At 53.1% G+C, this 12113-nt stretch overlaps 5 protein-coding genes across 5 annotated transcripts; 3 read left to right on the top strand and 2 right to left on the bottom strand.

Moving 5' to 3' along the window:
- Positions 1-418: 418 nt before the first annotated feature.
- On the top strand, positions 419-840 carry T310_2033 (Uncharacterized protein; the record flags this gene model as incomplete). The annotated part of the gene is made up of 2 exons (XM_013475099.1): positions 419-652; positions 721-840. The coding sequence occupies 2 exons, from the start codon at positions 419-421 to the stop codon at positions 838-840; spliced, it is 354 nt and encodes a 117-aa protein (XP_013330553.1).
- Positions 841-1384: 544 nt separating this feature from the next.
- Positions 1385-4487, bottom strand: T310_2032 (Arginine/serine-rich splicing factor; the record flags this gene model as incomplete). Its single annotated transcript, XM_013475098.1, has 5 exons — positions 1385-1959; positions 2029-2249; positions 2313-2790; positions 2860-3039; positions 3107-4487. The coding sequence occupies 5 exons, from the start codon at positions 4485-4487 to the stop codon at positions 1385-1387; spliced, it is 2835 nt and encodes a 944-aa protein (XP_013330552.1).
- A 770-nt stretch (positions 4488-5257) lies between these two features.
- On the top strand, positions 5258-7648 carry T310_2031 (Ribosome biogenesis protein erb1; the record flags this gene model as incomplete). Its single annotated transcript, XM_013475097.1, has 1 exon — positions 5258-7648. One exon carries the CDS (start codon positions 5258-5260, stop codon positions 7646-7648), a length of 2391 nt encoding a protein of 796 aa, XP_013330551.1.
- A 528-nt stretch (positions 7649-8176) lies between these two features.
- On the bottom strand, positions 8177-10518 carry T310_2030 (AAA family ATPase/60S ribosome export protein Rix7; the record flags this gene model as incomplete). Its single annotated transcript, XM_013475096.1, has 3 exons — positions 8177-10093; positions 10149-10400; positions 10462-10518. 3 exons carry the CDS (start codon positions 10516-10518, stop codon positions 8177-8179), a joined length of 2226 nt encoding a protein of 741 aa, XP_013330550.1.
- A 421-nt stretch (positions 10519-10939) lies between these two features.
- Positions 10940-11758, top strand: T310_2029 (uncharacterized protein; the record flags this gene model as incomplete). Its single annotated transcript, XM_013475095.1, has 3 exons — positions 10940-10983; positions 11108-11471; positions 11540-11758. The coding sequence occupies 3 exons, from the start codon at positions 10940-10942 to the stop codon at positions 11756-11758; spliced, it is 627 nt and encodes a 208-aa protein (XP_013330549.1).
- Between the last annotated feature and the right edge of the window lie 355 nt (positions 11759-12113).

The raw sequence follows: 12113 nt of genomic DNA, 5'->3' as shown, positions 1-12113 counted from the left end.
TCGTGCCCATTCAAGCTCCAGCAATGGTATCAACAAACATGAAGGCGGCAGAAACACACGCATACTCCGAACTTTAGGTAGGGAAACGAGGCGGCGAGAGTCCACGCCAGCTCCGATGCCAAGCCTTTTGCCGCGGGAGGACCGCCGACAGCCGCGACAGACGCGGAGAGATCGCAGCGATTGAGTTCGCTTTCAACATAGCAAGACGAGGTGTTCAGCGCAAGTGCTGCGAGCCGGAACAATCTATTGCAGGAGCGGAGAGTGGCCCAATTGCTGTTTCACCGGTCATCTCCCTATCGATCGCAGTCCTACGAACCGAAATTAGTGTCAAATCGAGCTGGTTTCGGACTTGCATTCCAAGAATCAGTCCGAAACTTCCGCCATACCGTTCGAACTATAGACAACGCAGATCTGAGAAATGGGTTGGTTTTCCTTTGGTTCGTCTGACGGACCAAAGTCCGCCAAGGCATCGGATGGTGGGCGCATTGCACCCGACCGGTCCTCCCGGGAACAGTGCTACAATTCGCGAGACCTGTTCTTCGAGTGCCTGGATCGAAACGACATTCTCGACGCCATCAAAAATGACGCGGATGCCCGCAAGAAGTGCGGCAAGGAGATTGCAGAGTTTGAGTCGGCATGTTCAAAGACTTGGGTGCGTTCTTTGCTCCTGTTCTCTGCGCGAAAGTATGCTGACTCGTGGTGAAATTGGGATGTACTTAGGTCAAATACTTTAAAGAGAAGCGAGTAATGGAGTACAACAGAGACAAGACCATCGAACGGATAAAGCAAGAAGATGCAGCCAAGGTAGCCGAGCTCAAGGCTCAGCGGGCGCAAGGCTGATCACATACGGAGGGAAGATGAGACATAGATGGGAGCGGAGAAACCAGAATGCATCGTTATGGAGTTAAAAGGAGGGATATAGCTAGCTTGGCCGAGCTGGCGTCTTGTATCATATATTGCAAGATCGATGGGTTTGCTAAACAGCTCTGTGGACTGGTATCACGTACTATGATGTATTATATTCATTCGCCACTCAAGCGAAACGTTATGTCCAACAACCCATGAAAGAAAAAAAACAAAGATGAAAATAATAAAAACGGATAAACCATCCGTACGTTCAAAGAAAAGCTGCAGGCCAAATCAACCATTTCCTTGTCTTCGATGGAATCCGTTTCGCCGTGAACCCTCCTTTGACACATAACCGGAAACAGCTTTCCATGAGAAATTATTGCTTCAAGCAAGAATAGAGATGCTGGGTAAAAAAACAACAAATAAAAAAACGCCCTGAGAAAAACAATGCAACCGGTTACGTTTCGGGGAATCAAACACCACGTTCCCAAGAGGCTCCGGTGGAGGAAGGCAGGGTAATTAGGAGAAGAATTATCTACTGCTTCCACTTCGCCAGCTGATTCACAATGTTCTGCACTTGAGGGGCAACTGCTGCCTGATTCTGCGGTGGCTTTCCACCGCCGAGACCCTTGGCCAGAAGCGAGATCAAATTGGGATCAGGAACAACAGAGGCGTTCTGTTGTTGTTGCACCGGCATGCCAAATGGCTGCGCAGGGATCGGTTGGGACGGTGGCTGACTCTGAACAGGTGGCATCTGATTTTGCTGACGAGTCGCGTTGCTGAGCAGACTTGCAAGATCGACAGGATTGCCGGTTTGCGTAGCAGGAAACGGCTGCTGCGTGGGCTGCGGGGCCGTCTGCGCCTGTTGAAGAGCTCCCAACAACGACTGAAGTGTAGGTCCATCCAGACTCGAGATGAGCTGGGCGATCTGGCTGGGATTCGAAAGAGCCGGAACAGCAGTCTGTGGTTGCGGCTGCGCTTGAGGGAACTGAGAGGCAGCAGGGAAGGCCGGATTCGGCGGGTAAACAGGAGGGTTGACACCAGGCCGTTGCAGGGACTGGGCGTGAACGGCCATTTCCGCCGCAACACTCAATTCGAGTTCAGAGTATTCTGAATCAACACTGATTAGAACGTGATTCTTCCAGCGGACGGTGACGAAACAGAATTAAAGTTACGTACCATTAAAGCGAACGTTGCCCGCTCCCCCACTGCGGTCAAATACCTGCAACGGGATTTTCCCGGAGTATTGGTTGCTTCGAGAAAGTTTAACAACCGCGAGAACTCCTTCATTGATCTGACGTTGAACCGTTGCAGAAAGAGAAACCCGGGGAGGCAGCATCAACACGTCGATTCGAAGACCTCGATTCTTAAACGCGCTTTCAACATGGAAGATAAAGTTCCTGCACGGAGTGTCTTGTCAGAGTCCGGCTCAACATAGCTTCAGAAAACTCTGTCGTCCTTACCTTTCAACGTCATCCAGGACAATGATCTGCACATCCGGTACGTCCCTTGGCGCACGTCGCGGGAACGGGAGGTCTGAATCGCTGTCATACCCCGCTCGTCCCCGGGGGCTGGGACTCCTGTATCGTCGGTCTCTTCCATATGGAGATCTTGACCGCCGCCGATATCTGTCGGGCGATCGATCCCGAGGCCGATACTCTTCTCGGCCCCTGAAGCCGCGAGGAGAAGGAGACCGTGGGGGGCGATAATCGTCACGACGGCGAGGCCCAGGTTCGTCTCTGAAGTCACTAAAAGGTGGCCTTCCCGAATCGTAAGACCGGTCAAGGCGGTCTCCTCCCTGGGACCGTGTGCTTCGGCCACCTCCTGTTCCGCCACGACCATATTCAGGTGATCTAGAACGTCTTGACGCGGAAGCACGGGGAGGCTCGGGTGGCGGAGGTCCTTGGCGACTGTTCCTCTGCGGTTTCGATATCTCGAGGTCTGTAATGAAATTAGTCACCGCCGAAGCGGTCCTCAAGGACTCCGAATTTTCTCAGATAGGTAACCTACGTATTTTCCTGCCCCTCACCACTCCTCCTTGCTCTGCTTGAAGAGCTTCGTAGCAAGAATTAGCGTCGAAGAACTGGATAAAACCATAAGCCTGCTTGATAGAAATCTGCGCGAGTTTCCCGTATTTATGGAAGACATGAAACAAATCTCTTTTTGTCACTCGTTCCGTAGGCAGGTTCCCTAAACTCATTCGTCAGCTCCATGAAGAAGAGGAATGCCCAACGACTACCAGGGGAGATGCACTAACCAACAAACAGTCTGGAACCCGGTGGAAAGCGATCCCAGTGACCTTCAGTGACATAAACCCGTTCATCGTGAAGAAATTCGTCATACTTCTTCTGGATTTCGGGTGGCCAGGGAGCTTCATCATCTCCGGCCTGCGATTGCCTGCCATTGTATCTCTCCAGCCTGGTGCCCTTCTGACTCGACTGCGTCGAAGCTTCTTGGGGCGTCACAGGAGATTGCTGGGATTGCTGTTGCTGTTGCTGTTGTTGCTGAAAAGTCGCTCCTGGAGGCGGCGGTAAGCCATTCGCACCCGACGACGTGCCCGGAGCAGTACCAGGAGCCGCTGCTACCAGCTGTGAGAGTCCAGCATTATTTGTTTGGTAATTATTGCTCTGCTGTGGCGCGTAGGAGGCGGTGGCAGAGGTATTGGTATTCTGAGAAGGAAGCTGATGATAGGAACGAATATCATCGCTGGGTGCATAATTGGGGTGAATGGAATGCTTCTCCTGGGGCGGAGGTCGCGGGGGAAGGCCAGCAGGGGTTGGCAGAGAGCTATCTGCTGCGGATTGAGGAAGGGTGGAGTCGCCCGCAGGGGATGAGGCCGTAGCAGCGACAGCTGGGTCGGACGGAGCTGCCGAGGCAGACGGGGTAAGATTATCGAGGAGATTCTGGAAATCGACGCCATCTTCGGCCGCGCTGGGAGCTGTGTCCTTGCTGCCATCCCCGACCTGTAGGTCATCACCAGGCGCCGTTGGCTGCGTCGACTTGGGACCTGTTGCAGTATCTACCTCGTTCGCAAAGGACCCTAGCTGATAGGGGGCAGAGTCGAGAGCCGCATGGGAGGCTTGAGAGGGATTGTGGAAGGTGGCTTGGTGCTGATCTAAAGGGGGAGGAGGAGGTTGAGGAGGATCTGAAGGAAGAGTGGTTAGAGCAGGTTGTACTGCCGGCTCCGACATCGCCGAGGACGCATCGTTCGATGAAAATGCAGCCGTCGAAAGACAAGTCTCATTCGTGTGGATCGATCGATCTGATCCATCCATCTGTAAAGGTTCAGAGTGGAAGCTACCTGTTTTCTGGCCCTGCACTGGGCCTGATCCCACCCCATGGTCAACATCAACCTCATCATTTCCACCACCGGTAGCACCACCATCATGATTGTTCCCGCCATTGACTAGTCCTGGAAATGACCCATCCTCCGGAGCACGCTGATACAGCTGCATATGGTCTTCACTGGGCTCGGGCGTCTCTGCCTCATGTGTCGCGGTATCGTCGAAGGCCGGATCCATCTGATTCTGCAGCAGCGGGATATTGGATGGCTCCGGGACGTGGAGCGGACGTGGACTCTCGGGAGTCAGGGTCTTTCCACGGATATGGATAGCTTCATCTGGAGGACTGGGAGTCATATGGACGACAGAACGCAATGCGCTTCATCTACAAAGCCAAAATGCAGCGACAGGTCACGGAATTCTGGGATTCCGCGATGCTCGCATGCAATGGTTAAGGCGGGGCTGGCTGGAAAACAAGGGAGTCAGCCCCGACCGCGGTCCCGTCGAGTGCTCAGGGCAGGGCGAGACAGTAATACAACGAGCAACGACACCAGGTCGTGTTGGGGCAGGGAGGAGGAAGACGGGAGTAATAGGAGGAGAAGAGGCAGGGACAAGAGCAGGGCGCTCTATTTTCGAGGAGATGATGGACTGATTGATGAAAGGGGGGTGGGAGTTGGAGGTGAGAGACAGGACGGGATGATTAGAGAAGTCTGACGGAGGGAGCCTTACTGTCGGCGATTAGGTTGGGCCAGACCCGGCGACCGGAGAATTCGAGCTCAGGAACGAGAGGGCACAACAGGCAGGTTGAGTCTGGGCAAAAGCCAAGTGATGGGGCGTCTGGCGGGCTCGACTGCGTCGCAGCGTCAGGCTAGCGAGCTCTGGCACTGACCAAGGCGAGGAAGAAGGAGAATGTTGGCGAAGACACAGTCCAGACCAGCAAAAAGAAAGCACTTCGGCGGCGGGGCCAAGCAGGAGATAGCTGCCGGCTGGATCCAGCAGGCGGTGAGTCACGTGGGCGGTCAGCGCAGACGAACAGAAAATGTTTGAAGATTCGACAATCTTGGCGCACCGAAGACAAAAAAGAGCAGACGAGAACCATTGGAGTCTGACGGCCAGCGCCTGTCCAGATGGATTCCAGGAAGGCATCGAAGAAGCGCAAGGCGGTGACGAGGGATGTCGAGGAGGAAGAAGCCGGCGTGGTGTCCGGCGACGAGCTGAATGCTGCAGACCTGGATGGGAGCCTCTCCGATGGAGCTGAGTCCCCGTCAGAGGACGAAGAGAGCGACTCGGAGGTCGAGATCGTCGACGAGTTCAGCGACCGGGATGCGGATGACGATGAGCTCGATAGCGACGAGATTCCTTCGGAGGAGGAAGATGACAAGGAGGAACAAGGTGGTCTGAAGAGGAAAAATGCAAAGTCTACCAGCGACGTCGACCAACGAAACGAAGGCCGGGATCAGCCAGACGAGTCGGACGATGAGGACGACAAGCCCAATTATCGCATTGAAAAAGATGCCAATGGGAACGTCCGCTACGTATACGACGAGATCAACCCTGATGACAACTCGGAATACTCCGATTTCGACGAGAATGCCAACACCATTGGCAACATCCCCCTCTCCTTCTACGACGAGTACCCTCACATTGGATACGACATCAATGGGAGGAAGATCATGCGCCCGGCCAAGGGGGAGGCATTGGATGCTTTGCTGGATAGCATTGAGATCCCCAAGGGCTGGACAGGCTTGACGGATCCCGATACCGGAAAGCCGTTGGAGCTGAGCCAGGACGAATTGGAATTGCTGCGCAAGGTGCAGATGAATGAGATCCCTGAAGAAGGCTACAACCCCTACGAGCCCATGGTGGAATGGTTCACCAGCAAGCAAGAGATCATGCCCCTCAGTGCAGCCCCCGAGCCCAAGCGGCGCTTCGTCCCGTCCAAGCATGAGGCGAAGCGGATCATGAAGATTGTGCGTGCCATCAGAGAAGGCCGTATTCTCCCTTACAAACCTCCCTCTGAAGAGGAGGAAGATGAGGGTGTGGCCAAGTACGATCTTTGGGCCGATGAGACGCCCAGGAAAGATCATATCATGCATATCCCGGCTCCCAAACTTCCCCCGCCAGGCTACGACGAGAGTTACCACCCGCCGCCCGAGTATCTTCCCTCCAAGAAGGAGAGGAAGGCATGGGAGGAAGCGGACCCGGAGGACCGCGAAAAGGAATACCTCCCGACAGACTACGGTTCCTTGCGCAAAGTCCCTGGCTACGAGAACTTTGTCAAAGAGAAATTCGAACGCTGTCTGGACCTGTATCTGGCTCCTAGAGTTAGGAGAAACAAGCTCAACATCGATCCTGAGAGCTTACTTCCCAAGCTTCCCAGTCCTGAAGAGCTCAAACCGTTCCCGACTGCTTGTGCTACTTTGTTCAGAGGCCACAAAGGGCGTGTGCGCTCAGTCTCTGTGGACCCGTCGGGGCTGTGGTTGGCCAGCGGTGGTGATGATGGAACGGTCCGGGTCTGGGAGCTCCTCACAGGTCGCCAAGTGTGGAGTGTGAAGTTGAGTGACGAGGATCCCGTTAACGTGGTACGTTGGCGGCCAGGCAAGGACGCTGTGGTCCTCGCAGCTGCAGCTGGTGACGATCTTTTCCTCGCCGTGCCCCCCATCTTGGACCCAGAGTTGGAGAAGGCAAGCCTCGACCTGCTGGATGCCGGTTGGGGGTATGCTGCCACGAAATCCAAACTAAATGCTGCAGAGGCGAACAAGATCACGCCTCCTCAGTGGATCCGGCCATCGGCAGCTCTCTCTGAATCCGGTGTCTGCGCTGTGATTCCACTTCGATACGTGGCCAAGTCGATTTCGTGGCACCGTCGCGGCGACTACTTTGTCACCGTCTGCCCCGGCTCCTCGACTCCGGCTTCCGCTGCCATCGCCATCCACACACTCTCTAAGCACCTCACGCAATACCCCTTCCGCCGCCGGATCAAAGGTGGCGGACCTCCACAGACAGCACACTTCCACCCGTCGAAACCGATCCTCTTTGTCGCCAACCAACGCACCATCCGCGCTTATGACCTGTCACGGCAGCTCCTGGTCAAGATCCTGCAGCCAGGTGCCCGCTGGATCTCCTCGTTTGACGTGCACCCGACCTCGTCGACAACCGCGGGAGGGGACAACATCATCGTGGGTTCGTATGACCGACGTCTGCTCTGGCACGACCTGGACCTCTCGACCCGACCATACAAGACACTGCGCTACCACCGCAAAGCCATCCGTGCCGTCAAGTTCCATCCCAGCGGACGCTACCCGCTGTTCGCGGACGCCAGCGATGACGGCTCTTTACAGATTTTCCACGGCAGCATCACCGGCGACATGCTCAGCAACGCCAGCATCGTTCCTCTGAAAGTGCTCCGAGGACACAAGATCACCGGCGAACTGGGTGTTTTGGATGTAGACTGGCATCCTTCCCAGCCATGGTGCGTCAGTGCTGGTGCAGATGGAACATGTCGATTGTGGATGTAATGTAATCAATCAAGTACGCATACTGTACATGTACATTTACAGTACATTGTATTCTGAATGCACTGTACTGTATTGTACTTCACTGCATGTAGCTAGATCAAAAAAGGGGAGAGGGGGGGAAAAATACCCGTATGGAATTTATCTCGCATGGTGATTCTTTTTGTTTACTTTCTGTCTCCTTTTTTTTACATCTCATGGAAAAGGAAAAATGAGCACGGCGGCGTTTTGTATATACATACATTAGTTAGGTACCTCATAGATCAAAAAGTTGTATGTCGGTGTTACCAGGTCCATCAAAAGGAAAATAAAATTATTATTATTCTTACGTCCATCTCCAGGTCTTAATCATTCTCAAGCAAGAACATATTGTTTTTTATTTGAACGGTGCTGTAATCAGGGGCGGTATCTATGAATCCATCTATCGATGTTGTATATACACGAAAAGCAAGAGGAACGAAATAATATCTATGTACGGAGTACGGAGTGCATCCGTTGTATAGACGATATGAGGATTCGTGCAGTGGATCATCACAGCACACCGCTGCTCCAATCCCGTCTCAGCTTCTCGTATTTCTTCATATCGGTCACACTGGGCCGGATATATTCCTTGGCGGCCACAAAGTCCTCGAATTTGATCGTGTCGCGCCGCTTGATGGCGGAGTAACCGGCCCGGCGGAGCAGACTGCCCAGGTCGGCGCCGCTGAATCCCTCGCAATCCTCCGCCAGCTTGCGCAGGTCGTCGGTAAATTCGATGGGCAGCTTTCGGACCAGAGTCTGGAGGATCTCGACCCGCTCCTGGGGGCCGGGGAGGTTGACAAAAAGAAGCGTTTCCAGACGGCCTGGGCGCAGCATCGCTGGGTCGATGATGTCCGGACGGTTCGTCGCCGCGATCACATAGATCCCCTGGCGGTTGCTGCCCAGACCATCCAGTTCCGTCAGCAACGTATTGACAACCCGTGCGGACGCCTCGGAGAGAGTATCGTCACGACGGGGTACCAGGGCGTCAAGTTCATCGAAGAAGATGACACAGGGTACAGAGGACCGAGCCCGGACAAAGACCTGCCGGACTGCACGCTCAGATTCACCGACATATTTGTTGAGCAGTTCAGGTCCCTTGACGCTGATGAAGTTGGCGCGGGACTCGTTGGCCACTGCTTTCGCGAGAAGCGTCTTACCACACCCAGGAGGACCCCAGAGGAGGACACCGGTGGGAGCGGTGATGCCCACTTTCGCATAGGTTTCGGGATTCTTGATCGGCTCGACAATGGCCGTAACAAGCTCTTCCCGAACTTCAGCCAAAGCACCAATATCCGCCCAGGTTGTGTCTGGGATCGTTGCAAAACCTTCACGTTTGGATGACGGCTGAATCTTCGGCAATGCCGCAAAGAAATCCGCATTCGACACCAACACCGGCTGCGCTTCTTCTCCGATGGGCGCCTCCTTAGCGTGCTTGATGAGACGACGCAGTTCCTTCACTTTTGCACTAGCATCTTCTTCTGTTTCTTCTTCTATATCCATTTCCTCGGTGGTATTCGATCTTAAGAGCTCTAAATAGCGTTTGATGGCGGCAGAGCCGGCGGTGGAGACCAGATCGTTCAGATCAGCACCCACAAAACCGGGGGTCCGTTTGGCAAGCAGCTTAAAGTCAATATCATCAGCGAGTGACATCTTCCGCGTCAGCGTGCGAAGAATCTGCTCCCTCACTGGCTCAGACGGCACACTGAGGTTTATTTCTTTGTCGAATCGGCCTCCACGCCGCAGGGCAGGATCCAAACTGTCAGGACGGTTTGTGGCAGCAAGGACAATGACTGGCTTCCCATCCGTCTTCTCGAGTGCCAGATCGTCCATACAAGTAAGAAGCTGAGCAACTATTCGCTTCTCCATCTCCCTCTGGGCACTCTCTCTTTTGGGCGTTATTGCGTCGATCTCATCAATGAACACTAGACACGGGGCGAGCTTTTTCGCTTCTTCAAAATGGTCGCGAAGAGCCTTCTCTGACTCTCCAGACATCCCAGACACAATCGATGGTGCTGATATAGAAATGAATGGAACGCCAAGATCTGCAGCGAAAGCATTTGCGATCATTGTTTTTCCACATCCCGGGGGCCCATGCAGCAGAACACCTCGTGGAGGCTGTACTTTTGACGAAGAATAGATCTGAGGACGGGTCATTGGTAAAATAAGGAGGTCACCCAATTCTTGTATCACATCATCCATTCCACCGATATCTGCCAGGCTAACGTGGGTCGGAGGGGATCTGTCAATGGCATGATCTGCCTTGCGCCGTTTGGCGACCGACTCCCCTGCATGGTGGCGTCTCTTGTTTGCCGTTGCCGTAGGTCCAGGTGTTTCCACAGTAGAGGAATCGTTGCCTTTCGCGGGCGCGGGCGATGGTTTAGACGTAGACCACATGCCTACGATGCTTCTGTTCAAGCTATTGGAGTCCTTGTGCAATCAGCATTTAAGAGCCATGGTTAGGCGATGAGATAGAAAGGCATACCGTGACAGCCGGCTTGTCCTCTTCTAGGCCGTCGAAATCCCCATCTACTGAATCCGACTCCCCATCTCCAAGAACGTCACTTTGGAACACTTCCAAAACACGCTCAATGCTGTCCTCGAGGAGTCTTTTCGGTTTCCGGTTGAGACTGGAATTGGATCTCTTTATGGTATCGTAGATCGCATGAGTAGAAAGGCGTATTCGGCCTCCTTCTTGCTGTTGCTCGTCCACAATTTTGCGCACAATTTGATAGATCTGCGGATAATGGACTCAATAAGCTTCAATTTGATTTGCAACGAAGATATGAATCAATTACCTCTCGATCCAGGCCTTGGCTCAGAGTAGGCCTGCCTCCACGGTGCCTGACAGGCATGTTGGGCCGCGGGGGATGTAAGTCTTTCCCTAACGAGATTTTCGATATTGACCGTTTTGAGACAATTTTTTTGTTGGAGATACCGCGGGGGCAACCCGGAAGAATGGAAGGGCCGACGGCCGCTATCTCTGACCCTCACTATCGGGTAACATGTGCCTCTGAATTGCTCGTTACACCAGATGAGAGACTGCTTTATGATCAGTTGAAAATATCATTTATATCTTTTACATCTTAGATGAGTAGGCGCGATAAGATGGTCTCTCGAAGGACTGTGGGTGGGTCCTTGGAAGGCTGTTGCCCAAGGTTATCGATATGCTCCACGAGCCATACCGTACCTTACCTTAGTACGGTACTGGCGCACCGCTTTATCAACGGGAAGGACGTCATTTCTCGCATTAACAACCGGTAGAATGCTGCAACAATGGGAAACGCCAACAGCTCCCATAAGATTACCGCTCAGGACAGGTGAGTTATTTTGCTTTATGCGTATCCAACCCCTGGGGCAGATATTTTTGGATGCCTCGTGTCTTGTCGAATTCCGTGATCTTCCACTCCGCTTTTCAGTTGGGCATTCTAACACAGGAAACAGAGCTATCCTGGATTTGAAGAATCAGCGCGACAAGTTGCATCAATACCAGAAGCGGATTACTGTTCTGACAGATCGCGAAACGGCGATTGCGAAGGAATGTCTCGCGCGTAACGACCGTCGACGTGCACTTCTGGCGCTCCGTCGCAAGAAATACCAAGAGTCCCTACTAGCAAAGACCGACGCGCAGCTGGCGCAACTGGAGCAACTGACGTCGCAAGTCGAATTTGCGCTCGTCCAGAAGGATGTGGTATTTGGGCTACAACAGGGGACGAAAGTCCTGCAGGCTATTCAGAAAGAGATTGGGGGTTTAGAAGGAATAGAGAAACTCATGGGTGAGACCAAAGAAGCCAGAGCATATCAAGAGGTCGGTACCATCATTTTAAATTTGCGCAACCTGGCGATTCAGATGTTGACGTCAGTACGGCTATACAGGAAGTCAGTCGCATGCTCGCTGGTCAGATGTCCAATCAAGATGAGGACGAAGTCGAGGATGAGCTCGAGGCCCTGGAACGAGAGGTTCAAGGCGTCCATCTACCCGATGCTCCTACAGCCACGTTACCTGAAGAAACAGAGGAAGAGAAAGCACAGAAGGCGAAAGCGAGAGCGAAGGCGAGAGCGCAAGAGCGAGCTGCCATGCAGTTAGCAGCTTGACTTGCGCCCCCGGAAGAATCGAGTCTCATGTTGTCTCCCTCTTCTTGGAGGTTTCAGCTACATACATAGCGAAGCATTATCGGCGTTGGGTGGCGTTTTTCGGTTTGACATATTGACTAACGTTCTAGTCTCCTGCGGTTGTTACAATGATTTTCATATTTCTATTCTTATGTGGAGTATTAGTACTGTTCTGCGAACAGCTCCGTGTTTTTGTTTTTATCCTTCATAACTTTCCGGCTGCACAGGCAACTATACTAAATATACACGTGCAAACGATATTATTCCACTATTGTATAGCCAGTCTGAAAAAATTGCATGTTCCATTCTGCAACTTTCATGGCTGCTATTTGTTCAA

Source organism: Rasamsonia emersonii (assembly GCF_000968595.1).
Source record: "Rasamsonia emersonii CBS 393.64 chromosome Unknown ctg1118621760011, whole genome shotgun sequence".
NCBI lineage: Eukaryota > Fungi > Ascomycota > Eurotiomycetes > Eurotiales > Trichocomaceae > Rasamsonia > Rasamsonia emersonii.
This window is presented reverse-complemented; position numbering and strand designations above follow the sequence as displayed.